This window comes from Leguminivora glycinivorella, chromosome Z, assembly GCF_023078275.1.
Source record: "Leguminivora glycinivorella isolate SPB_JAAS2020 chromosome Z, LegGlyc_1.1, whole genome shotgun sequence".
Lineage (NCBI taxonomy): Eukaryota > Metazoa > Arthropoda > Insecta > Lepidoptera > Tortricidae > Leguminivora > Leguminivora glycinivorella.
In genome coordinates this window covers 13,389,202-13,411,863 of record NC_062998.1, presented here as the reverse complement: position 1 = coordinate 13,411,863, position 22,662 = coordinate 13,389,202, and the positions used below count along the sequence as shown (strand labels likewise).

Here is a 22,662-nt window from a genome sequence, read left to right as displayed (position 1 = left end):
TTAATTTATTTCACTAAGTAAACTTTGCAATGTTTGATATCTTCCGTAATTATCGTCGTGGGCTCGTTCAAACTAGCCCCATTTATATTATAAGCGCTGTTTGCAAGGCAATATTAGGCTTTTATGGAACTGACAAGTTTCTGTACCTTTACATTTTTAGATACATATTTATAAAAACATGAATATTGCTAAAAAGGTGCCAGAGAAACCTTAGCGGGATATTCGCGCATATCGATGCTACAAGCATGTACAAGTTGGCGTGGTCTATCAAAGACATGAGTACTCTCTAGAACTTAGTCTTAACTTCCGCGTAGAAAAGTCCCGCTAATTTAAAAACTTATAGGAAAACAAAATGCACTGTTGTAGTTCCACCAATAATAATAGAGAGAACAAACAGCCTTCATGCAGCCGGGCTTCGCTTATGCAGCCTGAAAAATCAGCGCGAAGCCCTATAGCCTGTAATAGTAATTCATAACACCAATACCAAAGTTACTCTTAATATAATATCAATGTCGATTTTAAACGTTAAAAGTTGATATGAAAATAATGTTTTCTGGGCGTTTTGTATGTACGTAAATACATTTTGAAAGATATTTAATTGATACTGATGGGATATAATCCGATTCATGACATCCTCAAATAATTTTTCGGCTTTTAATTTGTTGAGGCGTTGGGATAAACGGATAAATACAGTCTGCTGCAGAAGAACATTATTTCTTGCTTGTCGCCAAAGACATGCCCCAGCTCGTGACTGTATGGACTGTACAACCTGAACGTTCTTGTGCAGTGTTAAAGAGCCCCATGTCCTAAATTGATATAATACGGACAATGAACATATCAGGTTTTTCAAGACATTATTTTTATTTATCGACTGCAGTTGCAGTGTATGTTGATATGCATATCAAATCTTTTTCCGAACAGACGTAAAATCTTGGACTATTTATTTATATAACAAAACGAATCCCTAATTTCTTGACAAGAAGAAATGGTCGAACACCGGTTTAAATTAAAATTAATATTAATACAACTTGCTATATTTTCCTCTTTTAATTATGGTGCTATATTTTGACCCAATATTGGAAGTATGTCCCGTACCCCCTCTTGTGGGATATTCGTGACGCGATATTATTAAGAAATACATTGTCATTAGTAATGACTCATCAAACAAGTTCCTAGCCATGTAATTCTCTGACAATGATAAACTTAGGTATGACTAAAAATCTGGCAGATAATCAGACAGTCTATCTTGCCTTAATGTAAGCACGCGTTTTATTCGAAAGATTTAATAATATTGATGGTGGATGTTAGCATATAATCAAAAATATTAGAGGGGCTTCGCTTGTCTCTTAGGGCCTATTTTATTCGCCAAAGGTGCTTTACATGTAAAAGTGGTTGAACCATATTCGGATAAGGCCTTGCTCAGTGGGTTTAAAAGACTTTCTTTTGTAATAATTTCAAGAGAACAATGCCAAAAGCTTATGTCGTTGTTTTCGCTTCAATTTGTAATTGGATCTGTTGTCATACGTAAAATGATTATGGATTAATGCACTAGTATAGTGACGAAGTACGGCGTGACGAACAAAGGAAAAACACATGACGTTAAAACCCCAAATAAAAAAAAATCTGTAAGCTAATTGTTGCTAAAATTATTCAAACAAATATAACCAAATGAGGGCTAGATATGTGAACGAATGAATGGTAGATGTTGAATAAAAGTCTGATAACACTTGGTAGCATTTAACGTATGACTGGGCTGGTTTATATTTATTAATAACATGTCAATCTTTATTGACGTTTTAGATAATTAATGTGTTTATCATACAAATGTGTTTATCATACAGGATGCGTCGTCTATGCTAACGGTTTTACCGAGAGAATGAAACTGGTTTTTCATTATTTGCTTTCAGGAAAGAAAAAAAGTGTATGAACTACATTACAAAAATATTATGGTGATCCAACAACTTGTCAATAATTCTCTTTTATTTGTAATTCAAATAAATGGTATTCATTATTTAAAAAGTTATTAGGATACTCTTTGTATAATGTATGTTTTGAAAATGCTGGTGTATGTAATTGGGTCACTATATACGTTTTATAATGTTGTATGATTGAAACCATTTCAGTTTAAACAAATGAAAATATATACCTAGATTTATATAAATTTTAATATAAATAATATTTATGAAACAATGATTTATTTTATGAATTTAGTCTATCTGATTTATTTCTTTTTAGTGTGCATAAAATATAATAATTAAGAGTGTAGCTTGCTGAATAAATAGTATGCTTCAGGAGTAAGGTAGCTTATATTAGATGATAGTTAGGGGATGACTGTGGCGGCAGTCGGACGCAAACAACTTGGAAGAGTCGAAAGCATCTCGCACGGGAGTGTGTGCCAAATTTAGTCCACATCATTCATTACACCAAATCACTCACAATGACACTCGAATAATCGAAATCTGATGAAAGATACATAAGCATAGTGTGAGAAAGGCTTTTTAAAATGTGACTTGAGAGAATTGTTAATTACCAGTGAAAGTTAAGTATTAAATATGATTTTGTATTTTTGTATCAGGCAAATAGAAATAATTATATTGGCCTGCGTTGCTGTAATTGGATTATGAAGTTGAATGTTTTTTTGTTTTCTATTTTATTTTATTTCTAATATTAATGATAATGATCAATTAGTTACGTGATGAATTTATAATATGCAATGTCTTAATGATGTAATGTTATGACATGAATATAATAAAGAATTTTGCAGCACTACGCACTAAAACTAATTATGTATATTGTTGCAAAACCAGTAAAGCTAATAATAAGTGCGTAGAAAGCTGTAGTAGTAGAGGAGTGGAATGAGAATTTGTATGGGGGGGGTCATAATAATTCTCACAGAACCGAAGTTTGGTTTTTTTAGTTCTTTGTGTGTGTCTTTTTGACATACTAAAAATATAGTAAAATATATTTATGCAAAATGCGTTTTTTCGACCGCCAAAAGTTGTATGAAAAATTACTATGGAAAAAAAATCCTAAAATTTAAAAATCGTCTCTGGTATCAACTTATGGGGAATTAGGCGGCAAATTTTTTTATAGCGTTGATGTTTAGCAAAAATATAAATATTTTTCACTATTTTGATAAAATAAAAAATGATAAAAATCATAAATTTGATGAAAGGAAGTAATTAAAACATAAATTTCAGCAATGTAATTTTTTTCATATGTCCCACACCATAGTAAATACGGGTACGATCCGCCTGGTGATTAACAGTTACGGTAGCCTATGACGCCTGCCAATCTAGAGCCTCCACATGCGCGTTGCTGGCCCTTTAGGGTACCTTTCCACTAGAGATGCGCAACGTGATCGTGATAGTGTTTGATATCCACCAATCATGTTCACTGTTCACAAAGCGTAGCGCTAGTAGGAACGGGTTCGACTAAGCTGATTGTGGATATCAGAAGCATCCATAACACTTCTCTGGTGGAAAGGCACCCTTAACAGTCCTCAGCTAGCTCGCAGGATAACGCGCGTCCGCGGGAGAAAAATCCTCCTAAGCCTACATCGAAAACAGATGCCTTAATCTCGCTGTCCAAGGCTCTAAGTCACGCGGCCCCGGTAGCCCAAAGAAGCGCTGGCTGGACGTCGTGGGAGCGGACATACAAGAGAACAATCTCACGTCTAAGTATGCTGAAGACCGGGCAAAGTGGAGAAGACTGAGTAGGAAAGCGGACCCTGGCGCTAGGCCGGGAAAACGCTAGGTTGAAGAAGAAGAAGCCGCAGTGTGCGACCATATACGGGTCCAGGGTGTGTGGATGCGCAGATTTATGACTAGAAAAACGGATGATTATTAGGTTTTGGTTTTCTCTCGTGTTCGATATAATGCTTTATCGACAGTTTTTTTATGGGATGCGACAATTTATATACTTATATTGAACCCCACCAAAATACAAGTTCATGGTAAATACGGTTACCCAATAGGAGGATTTTTCTCCCGCGGACGCGCGTTATCCTGCGAGCTAGCTGAGGACTGTTAAGGGTGCCTTTCCACCAGAGATGTGTTATGGATGCTTCTGATATCCACAATCAGCTTAGTCGAACCCGTTCCTACTAGCGCTACGCTTTGTGTACAGTGAACATGATTGGTGGATGGTGGATATCAAACACTATCACGTTGCGCATTTCTAGTGGAAAGGTACCCTAAAGGGCCAGCAACGCGCATGTGGAGGCTCTAGATTGGCAGGCGTCATAGGCTACCGTAACTGCTAATCACCAGGCGGATCGTACCCGTATTTACCATGGTGTGGGACATATGAAAAAAATTACATTGCTGAAATTTATGTTTTAATTACTTCCTTTCATCAAATTTATGATTTTTATCATTTTTTATTTTACCAAAATAGTGAAAAATATTTATATTTTTGCTAAACATCAACCCTATAAAAAAATTTGCCGCCTAATTCCCCATAAGTTGATACCAGAGACGATTTTTAAATTTTAGGTTTTTTTTTCCATAGTAATTTTTCATACAACTTTTGGCGGTCGAAAAAACGCATTTTGCATAAATATATTTTACTATATTTTTAGTATGTCAAAAAGACACACACAAAGAACTAAAAAAACCAAACTTCGGTTCTGTGGTAATTATTATGACCCCCAAGGCTATATCTCCTCTACTATAGGATTTGCATTCTTTATACCTGTCTTCAAAGTAAAAAGTCATTCCTAAGCGTTTAGACATAACATTATTTTGCATTAGTGAGATCTATCGCACATTGCGACTTTTTGTAGCGGTACAGCTATCACCCTTTTTGCGGTGTAGAGGGTATCACCACATTCACTTTTGTGAATCCTAAACTGACACCAATGTTAAGAAAAGCAATGGCTAACACATGAATGGCACCACAGTATCTCGCCACGGCGTTAATCAAACGAGGTACAGTAGGCCTAGCACATGATGGCCGCGAGAGTATGTCGCCGCGAGATAGATGACACGTCTTCTTCTAACTGTATTAATGACATAAGGACGGGTAGTCTATCTCGCGGCGACATACTCTCGCAGCCATCATGTGCTAGGCCTACTGATGTAGTGCGAAAAGATTTGCCTTCACATTGTTACGGAAACGTATGAACATGTCATGCTATTTCAGTTAGGGCCAGTTGCATCAACCACATTTGATAGACACATCATCGTCACGCAGCAGAAGTCTATGGAACTTCCCATACAATAAAGTTTAACGAATGCTTTAACGGTGACAGACGGTTTGATGCAACCGGCCCTTAGTCTCAGTACAAGATGTACTGACATTAACTGAACTAGCATGACAAATACGGACGTTTCCGGCAAAATACGATGGAAAGCCTTTTCGCACTACATCTGTAGTATATCGCGGCGATATAATTTTGCGCCGATCATGTGTTAGCCCGGCAGTAGGCCTAGCACATGATGGCCGCGGGAGTATGTCGCCGCGAGATAGATGCCACGTCTTCTTCTAACCGTATTAATGACATAAGGACGGGTAGTCTATCTCGCGGCGACATACTCCCGCGGCCATCATGTGCTAGGCCTACAGGGGTGTTCAAGCGCACTAAACGCTACAAAAAATGCGGTGATCTAAAGGAAAACAGTTGAAGCAACATACATTTATACACGGTTACAATTTGGGAACATGTGCGTGGTTGCCTTGCCTTTTCTCCGTTATTTTTCATCAACTGTACCACTTTGTCAGACAACATAGGCAGGTACTGTTAACCAATGCAACTTAGGTTTTGTATTAGGTATGTTATGCATGCGCTAAAATACCCAAGTTGAAACTGTTAAGATACACTGCTATTACATACTTATGCAAAAAATTAAATCATATTTCTAAATCTTTTTTTTTTCCTCATTAATTCTACCTACAGAGACGGATCAAGGTTTTTTGGTGGCAGCGTGCACAGGTCTCGTAAGCTAAGACCACGCTAAGGATACAGGCAAGCCTTAATGCGCATATCTGATGCCATCGGTTTTCCCTTCACTAGACGAGATGGGGTGGTGCTATTCGTTTCTGATGCCGGCACCACACGGCACGAAGGGAAGATCAATATTGATCCTATGATGGAGTATATTACAAACACCATTATGTTATCAATTGACTACGTTATAAGTATGATTGAGATAACGTTTTTATACATTTCTAATTAAGAAAAATCCGACTAAGCGGAAGTCGAACTCGCCCACCAAGCGAGTCACAGTATCACGCATAAAATAGGCTCCATTATGCGTCACAGCGTTTTTTATAGAGGAATCAGCAACTCTTACAATACAATGAATTCTCAAAACTACCCCGAAAATAAACGTTTTGATCATTTGTTACGGCAATATATGTAGAAACGACAAGACGACCTTGGAGATCATGTTTTTTAATATATACTACACAGATGTCATATATACCATAGATCAAGCAAACTTATCTACTTAGCGTGTCAAATGAACTCAGTGAAATCCACTGAGTTGTCCGTCTTTACTCGCAGCTTGCAGCTTTCGGGCGTCAATTTTTGTAAGTTGAAGCAAGTTGAAGTCAACCAAAACATAAAAAATGCCTCGTTACGTGATATTCAATTGCAACAACACAAAAATTATGAACAATCAAGAGCCTGAGACATATTTAAAATTACAGGCAAGAATCAACTTCAGTACAAAATTTGACACGCTCGGCCCCTATACAAATATATGAATTTGTTTCTTCTATCTAAATTAAGTTCTGTGATATACTACGTCGGTAGCAAACAAGCATACGGTCCGCCTGATGGAAAGCGGGCACCGTAACCTATGAACGCCTGCAACTCAAGGAGTGTCACATGCGCGTTGCCAACCCATTAGAAGCTTGTACACTCCCTTTTGTTGTGTTAAGTACACAGCAAAAAAGAGTGTACAAGTTCCAAGGAGGGTTCGGGTTGCCGACGACTCAAAGGACAATAGACGGAACAAATTAGTTCCGTAGATCCTTCCGTCACCAGCACACCGCACCCTCGTTGAGCTCTGCAGCCTTACTACTCACCGGCAGGAACACAACTTTATCGATCGGACAGATATCGTGAACGATCGGTCGCATCGAAAGCGCCGCCACACAGGGTGATATAGCGATAGATAAAAACTAAAGTTGGTATCCCTATGGAACATTTCAAACATGTATTCCTTCCTTACTTAGATAATGTATTAAAAAGGGACGGCCTTATTGCTTTATTTTTTCAAAACTAGTGTTGCTAGCCCGCGATTTTTCTGGCCTTTTTCTAGTGAAATGGTGTGGCATAGATTTGTAAGGCATTTCAAACATGTATACTCGGCCTTATTGCTTTATTTTTTCTGCATACAAAAACTATACAAAAATTTTCTATATTGTCAATGGTAGCGTCAACTTTTTTTTTATTATAGTACTGTCAAAAAATGATAAGGCTATGTTGAAAGCTCCAAACGTTTTGAAACTATTGAATTATATGTATTTCTGTTATAGCTGGACTATATTTATATGTAATTGAGTTTTTTGTGAACACACGGGCAAATAGATCCAATAAGGTTCTTGAAACATGTCACATGTAGCCGAAGTTAAAGTTCTTGTTTCTAGGTTATTTTCTATGAAAAATGGGTAAGTAAAATGTTTTCTCTATGTAACCACAAGAAGAAATTATTCCTTTGGTTGTTTCATGTAGTAAAATTTCAAAATGTATTATGTTCATACGAGTATTGACTACTCTTTCCATTGCATTGCATCATATTTGTTCTCTATAATTTGTGTACCTACTTGACTTCTTTAGCAGCTGAGAAATGCATAATAGTCTACTTTTATTCTATCTTTACGTACTAGCTAAAAGTACAAAAAGAATAGTCACAAAATATGTCTTGTAATTTACTTATTTGCCTATGTAAATGCTCAATATATATGACAATCAGCAGACCAATACCATGGTAAATTGTAAAACAAATATTTGAAAACCGATCTTCTAATAAATACCATGGTAAATTGTAAAACAAATATTTGAAAACCGATCTTCTAATAGGTATTAATTTCCAACATGACTTGGTAATATTTGTTTTTTCTTCATTGGACACATTTTCAGTGATTTGATGGAATTATTTAGCTGCCATAATACTTCATTTCATGAAATGCAATGCAAATTTGTCAACATAATGAAATATAGTTAGAATTGATTCTTAACTAACCTGTCTTATTACAATAAAAACATAACAACCCTCTAAGCATAGAAAGCCACATTTATATTTGAGATTGCATTGATTTAAAGCAATTTACTACATTTTAATAATTATTGTGTATATGTATAATAATTATGTTCTTTGACTATATGCAACATTTTGTTACAACCCTTGCATGCGAGTTTTAGAATATCATTATGCTTTGCGAAAATGGTTTCTTGTTATTTAGTTCCCATGTCTTCTATTGAATTGCATCATATAGTAATAAAAAGCATCATTGTTTTATATTATAAGATTTCATTATTGGGTTTAGGTTTCATTCATATTTTCAATGTTATCAATTTTTTCCTAGTGTCATTTATTAACTCTGCTATGCTGATGTTTCTCATATACCATCAAATATCTATATTGATTGCCCTGTTTGTTTGATTTAATTAGTATGCATAATTATGTTTGATTCAATAGTTATATTGTCCATTTTATTCCATTTCAGGCTTTTCAAATCTGGCGTAAGAAATTTCAGTCAAGATGTGGACAAATCAGCTCAAGCCCTTGCTAAGAACAGTGTCACACCACTGCCACCACTCTCGGATCCAATGCCAAACCTCCCACCTGTGATATACTCCACCGGAAAAGCTGAAGATTGTGTAACTGAGGTCACCACCCTCAGCAATGGCCTGAGAGTTGCATCAGAGAAAAAGTTTGGCCAGTTTTGTACTGCGGGTGGTAAGTTGAATCTATGAGAAAACATATATTATTGCTTTTGTCTGAATAAGTAACATTTATCACTATAAATGTTCACTATCAGGGTATTCAGGGTCACTACTAAGTATTGTTTATATTTATGTTGTATTTTATTTTCCAGTGGTCATTGATTCCGGCCCACGATATGAAGTAGCTTACCCAAATGGCATTTGCCACTTTCTGGAAAAATTAAGTTTTGGTGTAAGTAAACTCATTTTTTGAAACTTTTGTTTGATTTGCACTATACACAAATGTTTTATGAATGTATTCTTCTAGGCAACACATAAATTCGCAACCCGTGATGTGATGCTGCGAGAGTTAGAGAGGCATGGCGGCATTTGTGACTGTCAGGGCTCCCGGGACACTACAGTGTATGCAACTAGCGCCGATTCTAGAGGTCTCGAGGCTGTAACACAGGTAACACATTTTCTATCTCTTAAGTCTTTGTGTACCTGTACAAGTACAAATTATATTTGAGTTCTCAACTCTTGAAGAAACAAAAGTGACTTCCAAATTCAAAATCTGGTCTTATGAGGTTATCATCATACAAACTATATTATTTTTGAGAAAGTATTCCTACTGACATCCATTTATTTTCGTTGAAAACTAGTTTTTCTCTATTGTGTTTTTAATTCAAGGTGTTAGCAGAGGTGACATTAAGACCACGGCTGTCTACGGAAGAAATCGAGGCTGCCAGACAAGCAGTAGCATTTGAATTGGAAACTCTCGCTATGAGACCAGAGCAGGAAACTATACTTATGGACATGATACATTCGGTTAGTTATTAACATTCTTGGCTTTATTCATAATTGCTATACCTACAAGCTTATTTTATTAATTGAGTCTGAAAGAGGACTAGACTGAAGTGAAGAAATGTAGGTTGAACAATAATTATGTATCTGTAAGAATTGTAAGGAAAGGGTAACACATCATCATTTTTAGAACTTAATGGGGACTTCATCGCGTAACTCTTACGTTTGTATTTACGTTATTAAGTCCCGTTTTAGTTCTAAAATGATGTGTGTAGTGGAAATTGTGTTGTTTAAATCAATATAAGGGTAAACTTGTAGTAAAATGAAACGCCATTTATTAAAAAATTGTTTCTTTGCAGGCCGCTTATAAGGGCAACACACTTGGCCTTCCAAAGATTTGCCCCAAGGAGAATGTAAACAAAATAGATCGTGGCATTATACTGAATTATTTGAAGAACCACTACACGCCAAATCGGATGGTAGTTGCGGCTGTTGGCGTGAGTAACTCCTATTAATATTTATGATAATTTGATAAACTCCTCAATCATTATTTAATATAAAAAATTATTCCAGATTCTCGGTTTTTGAGCATGACATGATTGTCAAAAAAATATTACGATATACGACATGTATAATTTATAACATTATGGTCGTAAAAAGCTTTATGCTTACATTTATGTACGGTTTTACCACACATTTGTTAAATAAAGCACAGTCGCTCTTCAAGTCTCATACATTTTGAATTAAGCAGCAGGACACAGAAGGCATGGTACCTTTAACAGTATTTTTTGATTTTTTCCAAAACATGAACCTCTTTGCTGCTGCCCTTAATTATACATGCTTCTCTCTCACTGGATCTTTCATAAGGGCCCATTTAGATGATACGAGAACTCGCATACGAGTTTAATTACACTGCAGTATTTGATGCCTGTGCAAAATTGTAACCTCAACAGCCTGAAATGTAACTAAAATCGCATGCGTGTTAATGTCTTATTTCGTCACTACTTTAAAAAAACTTGTATCTTCGTCTGTCAATGAATAGAAAATTGTAGTAAGTATGTATGGAATGCACATAGACTTACTGCGTTTTAACTTTGAGGAACAGCGTGAGATACGAGATTTTTTAAAAGTAGTGACGATTTGTAACTCGTAGGTGGACCACGAGCCGTTCGTAGAATTCGTACAGAAGTATTTCGTGGACATGAAGCCCACGTGGCATGGCGAGGATAGTGAAACGTTCACACCACTGGTCGACAAGTCCGTGGCTCAGTATACTGGCGGTATCGAACAGGTATGTAGGACGATTTCACTAGTAATATTCGAAGGTTGACCATTTGCCATTAGCAAAGACATGTAACTCCGTATAGATGGATAAAGTCTAAGAAAAAAACGTACCTCAAAGCCCTAGAGAAAAAGGTACGGTGGTCTAGATGACGTTACACCTTTGGGGAACGCTCGGCTAGATGGCGCTAATATTAAAATTTGTCATTTTAACACGTATCAAGCTAACAATATGGGCCAAATTGTCTAAACATAGGTTCAAAAGTTTTAAGCCTGTGTCGAGATATGGCAGTCTATGCACTGCGATTACACGTTTTAATAACACATTATGTTGTTTTATTTACAGGAAGAATGTGAAATACCACTCTACCCTGGATCTGACTTACCAGAGCTGACTCATGTTGTTATTGGATTAGAAAGTAAGTGTTATGCATATGCCTTTGTTACTAGAAAAACCAAATGTTTAGAAAATTATATTTCCCATAACTTGTTTGCAATATTACTAACATGCCACTATGATTACTATGGAGCTATCAGGTATATGGTACTTTCTGTTCCTCATAAACTGCCAGTAAAAAGATAAATAATGTATTGAAGTCCACAGAATATCAATTTACTTATTATAAAATAGAACTAAACATGCGATGCAGGGAAAAATGTAATGATTTTCTTATAGTTGACGTGACATGAGATCAGTTATTGTTAATGATTAAATTGTATAACATGCGATAAGTTGCTTACCTTTGCCCTATATTATTTGAATAGAAAAATCTGCAGTTAATGCTTGTTTTATTGAAGAATGTTCAAAAAACATTTTTTTTTTCTTTTATTTAGAATTTTCTCTTATATTTTTTAAAGGTTGCTCGCACGGAGACCCAGACTTCGTGACGACGTGCGTGCTGAATATGATGATGGGTGGCGGCGGGTCGTTCTCGGCAGGTGGCCCCGGCAAGGGCATGTACACGCGCCTCTACACCAACGTGCTCAACAGGTGAGACCGTGCTCTTTACGACATACGCTGTCTTATAGCTAACCCACACTAGACGAAGACTTCGTGACGACGTGCGTGCTGAATATGATGATGGGCGAGGGCGGGTCGTTCTCGGCAGGTGGCCCCGGCAAGGGCATGTACACGCGTCTCTACACCAACGTGCTCAACAGGTGAGGCCGTGCTCTCTTCGATATATGAGGCCTTACAAGAATTTGCGTATTATGGCCGCTGTACACATGGGGCCAACGGTTGGATCAACCCTTGGTGGAACCCCTTGGCCAAAATAAGAGTCGCTGTTTACACATTGGTGAACCAATCACTTGACATTGGCCCTTCATACAAGATGGACGTAGAATGGAAAAGGCTAGATAATTCTAGGTCATTCACGTTGTCAGCAAAATTTAACCCATTCATGGCCAAGGACTGTCGAGCGTACACATCACGCCGAGCCACCATACAAACCGTTTTTAGCTAAAACGCGTGACTCAGCTCATGGGTCTCTGGCCTGGCGCGAACGCAAAATAAATTGCCGCTTATGAATCCGGCCAGTTGAACAATTTTATGCAACATTTTTACGAACCAACTGTTTTCTGTTCATATTATAAAATAAATGTATTTACTAATTTGTTGCTATTTGTAAGAATGAACATTTTATAGTCTGACCAGAAATATATGATTGTCAAGAGGATGCTGTTATTCTCATATAAGTAATTAATTATACGGTTCAGAAAAGTATTAAAAAAATATTTATAATGAATTTCCGCAATTTAGCGCGTGATTATGTATATTTCTAGTCATCCATAGCCAAGGTTACAAAAATAACAAAATACGAAATCACTGAAGAGCACTGGGACGAGTATAAAGTCGCCAACGAATAAATCGTGAAAATACATCCTAATAGAGGATGGGAAAAATAATTTCTTGAGTTTTTGTCAAAAATACCACGTGAAAGATGAGACGACCGCTTAATCCGCCGCCGCTCAGGTGCATTCATTGTTTATTGGCCAAGTAAAAATTACATGTGGCCTGTCATGATCTTTGTTTTGGTAAACGTCATTATAATAGAAACAACAGAGCACTTAAAAACTGTTATAAACACCACGCAAATCTTTAGAAAAAAAACTTGTCTTGTAAATATTTGTCACACACTTTTATGATAATACAATAATTACTATTTAGTTTGTGACTGTTTAAGCTGCCCTGTTTTTGTAATGAAACAAAAAAATATAGCATGGTAATATGTTTGGTTCTTAGAAATGTTGCTTGCTGCCATCCAAACAGTAATCCATTGTAAAATGGTACAATTTGCAACGAATTTCGTCATGAAATAAGCTTTAAAAGAATGCAATAAAGTTTGTTATTGCGTGCTATGAAAATATGTGTAGATTTTACAAGTAGCGCCAGGCCACGGTGACCCATACCTTGAGTCGGGTCTATAACTTCAGGCATATATGTATTATTTATATTTTTGAAATGTGGATTCATCCATTTGCTTGGAACACGTATGTATCTCGAATTTCAGAATATTTACTATATTACACTTATAGTAAACCAAACTTGAATATTCTCGACCCCATTTCACTAAAAAAAAGCATGTTTAGAATTTTTTTTCATTATTACCTTATGAAAATGGTTGTTAGCTCAAACTATACTTACATTATTACGTTATATTACGTTTTGTTTATGTTTAAATCAGAATTTATTCAGGACTCACATGCGAGTCATCGGCCCTGTTCCACCATGACTCATACGCTGAGTTGCTGGCCCTGAATGGGTTTTAATAAATAATAACCTCGTGATAAAATCAAATTATCTGAAATATTAACAATTTTTTGAATATTCTGATAAGCACATTTATCTTTTTTAGGCAATATAAGCATATTTATCTTTTTTAGGTATTTCCTAAAATCAACACTATTATTGTTATAGACAAACTTATTATTTTCGGAAATCTTTCACTACTGTCCTCTGACGGCTGACGACAAACTGAATGAGGCGCCAACGTGTGAACGCAGTTGGCCGTTGGCGCCAAGATCCTTTGATGTGTGGACAAAAAACCGACACCCCAGTGGGTTGGCCGGCCAGCGCTAGCGCCAACTGCCAACATACGGCCAAGTAGACCTCTACACGCTTGGCCAAGGGGTTCCAACCAAGGGTTGGTCCAACTGTTGGCCCCATGTGTACAGCGGCCATTAGACAAATGACAAAAGCTATCCTGATGAGTTCCAAGCTTGACCAATTATAATAATCGATCATCATTCACCTGGCATTTGTCATTTGGGGTCGGCGCAGTATGTCTTTCTCTTCCATACCTCTGTCGCCCGTCAGCTATATTCTGTACTAATTTCAGATATCACTGGATGTTCAACGCGACGGCTTACAACCACGCGTACGGTGACACCGGCGTGTTCTGCGTGCACTCGGCGTCGCCGCCTAGCCGCATATACGACACCGCTGTTGTCATCGCGCGGGAGCTGGCCAACATGGCCGGGAAAGTCGGCGAGACTGAACTGAGGGTGAGTGTCAGTACTGGTACTTTAGATATCAGGGTATCACTGCCTCACGGGATAAACTGTACTGGCTATGATGATATTCTTGTTATGCGTCCACTCGGCGTCGCCACCTAGCCGCATATACGAGACCGCTGTTGTCATCGCGCGGGAGCTGAGGGGGTGGCCGGGACATGGCCGGGAAAGTCGGCGAGACTGAACTGAGGGCGAGTGAGGTTTAGATGGGACTGCCTCATAGGATATACAACACTGGCTATGATGATATTCTTGTTATGCGTCCACTCGGCGTCGCCGCCTAGCCGCATATACGACACCACTGTTGTCATAGCGCGGGAACTGGCCAACATGGCCGGGAAAGTCGGCGAGACTGAACTGAGGGTGAGTATCAGTACTGGTACTTTAGATATCAGGGTATCACTGCCTCACGGGATAAACTGTACTGGCTATGAGACGCCGGCGTAGTCTGCGTGCTGTCGGCGCTCGGCGCCCCAACCAATCGCATCTACGATACCGCCGCCATTATAGCACGGGAGCTGGCCAATATGGCCGAGAAAGTCGGCGAAACTGAACTGAGGGTGAGTATCAGTACTGGTACTTTAGATATCAGGGTATCACTGCCTCACGGGATAAACTGTACTGGCTATGAGACGCCGGCGTAGTCTGCGTGCTGTCGGCGCTCGGCGCCCCAACCAATCGCATCTACGATACCGCCGCTATTATAGCACGGGAGCTGGCCAACATGGCCGGGAAAGTGGCAAGACAGAACTGAGAGTAAGTGATGTTCAGATATCACAGGGTATAAGAATTAGGGTGGGTCATTTTTACTTTTTTTATTTTCTTAGGGGGCACAGTTACAAAAAGGTGCCATTTTGTAATTAATTAGTGCACATTTTTTTTATATTTTTATGTTTCATTTTTTGCCTCCGGATTTTAGTTGAAGTTTTTGTATTTTGTATGGTTTTTTGTACATTTATTTTCTTTGAACCTTTAGCATGCTATTTGGATGCCAATAATGGTATATTTTTATATCAAAATTTTAAATTAGAAGCCAATAGATAGATATACTCCTCACACACAAAATGTGTGTAATGGATCCGGAGGTGGAAGATGAATTCCAATTGCAAAATAATTTGAAATACTGTTTAATTGCATCAGTTTCTAAAATTGTGCCCAATCAAAATATAATACTTTTTTTTTCTGTGTGTTCGACATGCACTTGACGATGACAATAAATTTTATTACGATTGATGAATTTGTCAATTTGATATATGGTAACTTGAAGCATTCATTCATTTAAAACTCGAAAGAACGAATTTCCGACTCAATAAAAAATATTTTGAAATAAAGCAAACTTTTGTCACTTTACCACTAAACCAATTTTCTTGTTCGTTTTGACAGCGAGCTAAGACCCAGTTGCAGTCGATGCTGCTCATGAATTTGGAGGCCAGACCGGTGGTGTTCGAGGACGTCGGGCGGCAGGTGCTGGCCACCGGCAAGAGGAAGCCGCCATCCTTCTTCATCAACGAAATTGGTATGTATTGCTCGATTATGTTGTGTGCGTTGACTGCTGTCCCAGCTAGGCCACGTCTTTACCTTTGGCTAGTCTATGGCCAAGAGTAAGCCAACCTATAATTTAAAAAAAAAAAACTTTAAACTATGGTAGGTATACCTAATATTTATTACATAGGGGGCAAAGTTGTTAAACTGCTCGTGCTAATACCTAATGTTGATGCACGAGCAAGCAAAATGCCGAAAAGTGTAATCTTAACCATTCCAAGGTAAGAAGGTTAAACAAATTTTGTCACCTAGTGATACCTAAATATTTCACCACACCAAGAGCTATACTTACAGTAAAATATCGAACATTAATTTTTATGAGTCAAAATCATAATATATAAGTAAATTTTACCAGGCCAGTGGCCTATTTCATAACAATTTATAACTTGTATTACAAGTGGAACTCTCTTTCTTATAAAAGAAATTGGATGGGGACTACCACTTGTAAAATGTATTGTAAATTGTTATCAATAGGCCCTAGGGTGAAAAATTCAATAAACAATCATGTTACAGAAAAAGTGACAGCAGACGACATCGTCCGCGTAGCGCGGCGCATGCTGAGCGGGCGGCCGTCTGTAGCGGCGCGCGGGCGCCTCGCGCACCTGCCCTCCTTCGACGAGATCTGCGCCAACATGCAGCTCAGCAGCGACTCGCCGCAGGGCCGCCGCCATAACCTCTTCCGCGCGTGATTCCCAACCACCGCCGGCAAGGCTCATGGCTAAATTAGAACGTTTCAGTGCGACGCGGTTTCGGCATCTTTCTAGGACCATATCTTACCGGCCGCTAACAGTATACAGCTCTCACGTGTGAGGCACTGGTCCCACCGGAAGCGAGCAAGAATAAAAACAAACAAAAGATAGTCGCTGCCGTGTAAATAAAGAGACGCGATGACAGCGCGAGCGAGTTCGTCGCCGAGCTATGCACTACAAATCGCTCGCTCTCTCTTTTATTTACACGGGAGCGACTATCTTTTGTTCGTTTCTATCACCGTTAGCTCATAGTTTAATCGCTTTTGGTGGAACCAGTGCCTTACCCAGCGGGCTTTCAAATGCGAGTCCATATATATGTCGCAGTAAGATAGATAAAGCCGTTATATAGTTATAACCCTAGGGATATAATTATATGTGGTAACATAGTTAAACGAAAGCGATTAATTGCTATCTTACTAGGAATATAACTATAATACGTTACTAGTTTAGTGATATAATTATATGACTGGATTCAGTTTAGTGAAATTATTGTAGCCATGGATTACGGCGGTGCGGCGGTGGTATAGTTATAACCCTAGTTATATAATTATATCACTGGATTAAACTTAGTCTAGGGATATAATTATAATACGTCTCTAGTTAAGTAATATAGTTATATTACTGGATTAAGTTCAGTAGTATAATTGTAGCAGTGTAGTGCGGGGGTGCAGTGGAGACGGGGGCGGGAGCTTACCCGCTACCACAAGGAAGTCGTTCGGCATCAGTTGTCGTTCCCGTCACGGTTGAGTTTTCGTGCATAATTATTTATTGAATTTTAGCCACTTTTTCTGTGATATCGTTATGTTACGGCATATAATTATATCCCTAGGGTTATAACTATACCTCCGCCGCACGGCCGCACTCCTGCCTACAATCATTTCACTAAACTGAATCCAGTCATATAATTATATCACTAAACTAGTAACGTATTATAGTTATATTCCTAGTAAGATAGCAATTAATCGCTTTCGTTTAACTATGTTACGACATATAATTATATCCCTAGGGTTATAACTATATAACGGATTTATCTATCTTACTGCGACATATATAAATCGAGACTTAAAGTTTGGACTCGCGTGCGAGAGCACAAGCCATCTTTGCTACGAAACTATGTATTGATATGACCCTGAAAATGTACCTTATTTTTATTTCTACTCAGAATTATCTATATCGTCCACATCGATTCTAATAGAAGATTAAAAAATATTAATTTAATAGAAGAAAAAAATTTTCAACTTTTTTGTTTCATTTTCCCTTGTAAAACATGTAAATTTTGAGTAGAAAAAAAAACAGTAGGTAATGAAAACGTTACATGAAAATGGAAATCTTCGTATGTTTTACCAACATTCAGATGCCTACCGCATTACATTGATCCCTATTACATAAATTTTAATTATGTCGTTATAGGACAGTCAAATTTAAAATGTTGCATTTTTATTTGCACCATAGGTAAAGTTGGGACTATTCAATATAGTAAGCTCTCCAAAATCAAGTCTAGACTCATCTCATATTCCTAACGAATAATTTGTTTATAATTTTCCAAATGCAAATTATATCAGTGTTATGATATTAATAATGTAGTTGAAAGGTCAGTGCACTACAAATTGTGTTTGTACAACGTATCTCTTAGTTGGTCGAAGGGTCAGTAATACAATTACTTAGCAGAACAGTCGGCAACACATGACATCACTTAGGATGGTTGTTCAAGTATCTATGTGTTTTGTCCAAGTTATGTTTAGTCTATTAAATTTGTTTCGGATCGGATCAGAAAACATGCTTCTGCTTTTCGTTACACATTTAGTGTCATTTAATAGAAATTTCACAATATTTAGAATTTGTTGTAAAATTTTAATTATAATCGTATTTGTTTAATAAAATGTATGTTACATCTAAATTTGTCTTCATTTTTTATATTATTCCCATCAAAGGCGAGAATATAATGATTTTTGGACTTGATTACTCTGGCTGTAAAAGTATCTCTTTGTTTGATACTTAGTTCTTCCCTTTAACACTTGCTCTGTGGCCGCGTACTAAGTCACCCTGTTGAATCTTTATATCGGAATAATAAAAAAACACTAAATTTCCAATAACAGCTCTAATTTTCTAACATCGGATGATATATATTAAAACAAAGGCAAGTAGATGGAAGACAATTTCATTGATTTTCAATAAAAACAAAAACATATGTACAATTTTAGTGTTGTGTTAGCAAATCAGTCTTCAAAATGATTTAATGGTTAAATGGTGTAATACATCTCATAACATAAACTATGATTAACATAACAGTTCCTGTATTATAAACCTGTACAAGAAAACTCATACACATCAAAATAAAGATGTCTCACTACATTGGAGGACAAATGCTTGATACATCAGGGTTCCTTAAACTGGGGTCCATGGACCCTAAAGGCTTACGTATGTTTCACCTGGGATCACGGATCCGCAGATCAGTACTGTAAAACTAAAACTTATTAGAAAATCTTATACTTAACAGCTAAAGTTTAATAAGCGTCTGCGGGACTGAAAGTGGTTGATTATGGTAAGTTTTAAGAAACCCTGCTTTACATTGTGCATAAACGTGTCAATAGGTGGCTCTGGCTTGTTAACATTTTTACTTATCCTTAGCTAATCTCACGGCGGTTTTGGCGGCTTCATCAGCGTCGTTGATCATGTGCAGGGGCAAGCCGGACTCCTGCAGGATTTTCTGAGCGGCAGCTGAGTTTGTGCCTTGCAGCCTGATGACTATGGGATGCTTTGAAGGGTTTGCTTTGCAAGCGGCTACGATTCCATTGGCAACTGTAGCACAGTTCACAATGCCTGGAATGGAAAAGATGGTTAGTATTAAGTCACTCATAGGTACTAATTTCTCAACCATGGACATGGATACTTAACCTTAAGTATCATTAATTTCTGTACTTCTTAGTTCTGTCTTCAGTACTTCTTAACAATTTGTAAAGAACTAGAGCTGCTCCTTCTATTTGGGCAGGTTCATCCATCCCTACTGATTAATATTATGAATGTGAAACTAAATTTACAGAAGTTCCATAGATAGAAAAGGTTGAATTTTTATTTTATCCATTACTTACCAGCAAGAACATTGACAAACACAACTTTCACTTTCGGATCTGATTCCAAAATCCTCAGGGCAGCCGAGACCTGTGCTTGGCCCACGCCCCCTCCAAGGTCCAAGAAGTTAGCAGGTTGGCCACCACTCAGTGCAATCAGGTCCATAGTGGCCATAGCTAAACCAGCGCCATTCACCATGCACCCAATGCTTCCATCCATGTCTATGTAGGTCAGGTTGAGAGCAGCTGCTTCTTTCTGTAAAAACATTTGTGAAATTAATTGACATTGAGCATTTTGTAAACAATTTATAACAATAAGTATTAGGTAAAGCACTAAGCAAAAATAAATATTTGAGTGGGGTGTTTTGTTGACTAAAATTAATAAACATATTGTTTACATACTTGTTGTTAAGCAAATGCTTTGTTTTATTGACTTTAAAACGGCTAAACAACACAGTTTAATAGTAATAACTATTTTTAATGAGTGTACTAGGCTGGAAGGATCTTGAATTAGTCACCTAGGATCGTGAAAAGTGGAAGATTGAGGCCCTATGTACAGTCACAGGCATAAATAAGTGATTATTTTTGTACCATGTCGCTTTTTATCACTTGACAACTTTGCATGACATTTCAATCAAGATGTTAATGTGACAAGGTACGGAAATCATCACTTAATGCAGATGACTGTACTTAATGAGAGATAACAGGATCACATCATCATTGTCAATGAGATATAACCTGTGTGTGCATTGGTTTGAGATGGTTACATGAGTGTGATGATAGTATATAATTATGGACCCAGCTTGTATTACCTCTCTAGGATCAGATTCAGAATCATCATCCAAGGCAAATATCTCTTGCTGCCTGAACTGGGCATTGTCATCGAAGTTGATCTTGGCATCCACGGCGACCACTCGCCCATCATCTGTCTCCACTAGAGGATTTATTTCTAGCTGGGTTGCATCCACCTGTAGATAATAGTGAAATAGGTATGTGATTTATTATGTACTAGTTTTTGCCCGCGGCTTCGCTCGCGTTAATTCGAAAATTGCGGAATGCGCCATACAAACTTCCCCCCCCCATTTTGGGAAAGTGATGGGTTAGAAAGAGACAAAAAGTAGCCTATGTCACTCTCCATCCCTTCAACTATCTCCACTTAAAAAATCACTTCAATTCGTTGCTCCGTTTTAGTGTGAAAGACAGACAAACAAACAGACACACACACTTTCCCATTTATATTTATATTCTCAGTATTTTATTATTATTATTACAATGAAATAAATATTAAAAATATCTATTTTGCAGGCTGCATCTTGCGGGTTTATCTAAAAATTTAAAAATATATATGTACATTTTGAAGAAAAGTCAAATTTAAAAAAAGAGCAGTCTATTATGAATCTTAAATTGAAACATTAAAGTTGAAATCTATTTGGTGCATATATAGTCACTATAAGATTACACAAATAATTATTATGTTGATAGATTAGATAGCAGTTAGTTTACTTTTATGTTATTTATCATCAACAATAACTCATTGTATGCTAATACTGACATGAATAAATAGCAACCAAAAATTACTCAAAGATGAGACTATCTAGATCATAACTCAATGGAAAAGTCTTCACACACTCAAATAACATTAAACATTGAGCTGAATGAAAAGATACATACATACTATCACGCCTGTATCCCATGAAGGGGTAAGCAGAGCACATGAAACTTCTCAAGTTTCAGTGCCACTCTTGGCAAATAAGCGGCTGAAAGAAAACGAAACTGTGACATTGCAGTGACAGGTTGCCAGCCTTCTCGCCTACGCCACAATTTGCCCCATATCCCAATGAAAATAAGTAAATAATCATAGCAGTTAAGATAATAAACAATCCATTAATATCATTGGAAATAATATACCTTTGTAAATAATTGCCACATTTTTTTTATCTCCTCAGCACATTTCTTCTTTAGATCACCTTTGAACTCTAAGAAAGCTGCAATCTCATTTGCCACAGTATCAGTAATGCCCTCATATATGTCTATAGGCACAGTCTTCACTAAATGGGGCGTTTTCTCGGCCACAGCCTCTATATCCATGCCGCCTGCCGGAGATGCCACCAAAGCTGCACCATTGAAACTCCTGTCCATTATTATGCTCAAGTATGTCTCACGTTTGATGTTTACACTCTCAGCCACCATTACTTTCTCGACTTTTATTCCTTCCTTTGGCGTTTGTTTCGTAATTAATTTATGACCCAACATATTTTTTGCTAATCCCATAATTTCTTTAGGATTTTTGGTCAGATGAACTCCCCCTTTAAATCCATTATCGAAATGACCTTTGCCTCGCCCACCGGCTAGGATCTGAGCCTTCACCACGTACTCATCAGCTTTGAAGTCGCCGAGCGGTTTCGGATCTAGTTTGGTGTCAATAATACGGAAGTCCTGAACGGATACCTGATGCTTTCTTAATAAATCTTTGCTATGGTACTCTTGCAGATTCAAAAATCTTCTTGCGTTCATTTGGGGATTACATTTCGAAGCCAAAAAGGTGAAAAGTTTAATATTCTTGGTATTTTTCAACGCAGCCATAGCGACCGAACTTTGTACACCTGTTTCTAACCTTGATGTTAAATTATATATTGATTATGAGATCACTGCAAAAAAGCAAATTGTTACCTCACTTCGATGTTATCACAACAGATAGGGTCTCTGTGCGGCGCAAAAGATAGATAAGAGAAAACAGAGCGAAACTTATCTACTCTGATGAGCCGGGGCCCGAACCGAATTACATCGCAGATCTCACGCACAGTGAAATGTCAAAGTTTGACAT

The 22,662-nt window shown here is 37.6% G+C and overlaps 2 protein-coding genes across 2 annotated transcripts; one reads left to right on the top strand and one right to left on the bottom strand.

Moving 5' to 3' along the window:
• Window positions 1–7,425: 7,425 nt before the first annotated feature.
• Window positions 7,426–17,079, top strand: LOC125241015 (mitochondrial-processing peptidase subunit alpha). The gene is made up of 12 exons (XM_048149283.1): window positions 7,426–7,620; window positions 8,680–8,912; window positions 9,052–9,131; window positions 9,207–9,347; window positions 9,569–9,706; window positions 10,042–10,179; window positions 10,836–10,973; window positions 11,310–11,382; window positions 11,822–11,954; window positions 14,305–14,470; window positions 15,863–15,995; window positions 16,535–17,079. The coding sequence occupies exons 1-12, from the start codon at window positions 7,562–7,564 to the stop codon at window positions 16,708–16,710; spliced, it is 1,608 nt and encodes a 535-aa protein (XP_048005240.1). The 5' UTR covers window positions 7,426–7,561; the 3' UTR covers window positions 16,711–17,079.
• A 1,833-nt stretch (window positions 17,080–18,912) lies between these two features.
• LOC125241016 (succinate--CoA ligase [GDP-forming] subunit beta, mitochondrial) lies at window positions 18,913–22,642 on the bottom strand. Its single transcript, XM_048149284.1, has 4 exons — window positions 21,747–22,642; window positions 20,651–20,806; window positions 19,860–20,094; window positions 18,913–19,590 (listed from the first exon to the last, which is right to left on the bottom strand). The coding sequence occupies exons 1-4, from the start codon at window positions 22,419–22,421 to the stop codon at window positions 19,385–19,387; spliced, it is 1,272 nt and encodes a 423-aa protein (XP_048005241.1). The 5' UTR covers window positions 22,422–22,642; the 3' UTR covers window positions 18,913–19,384.
• Between the last annotated feature and the right edge of the window lie 20 nt (window positions 22,643–22,662).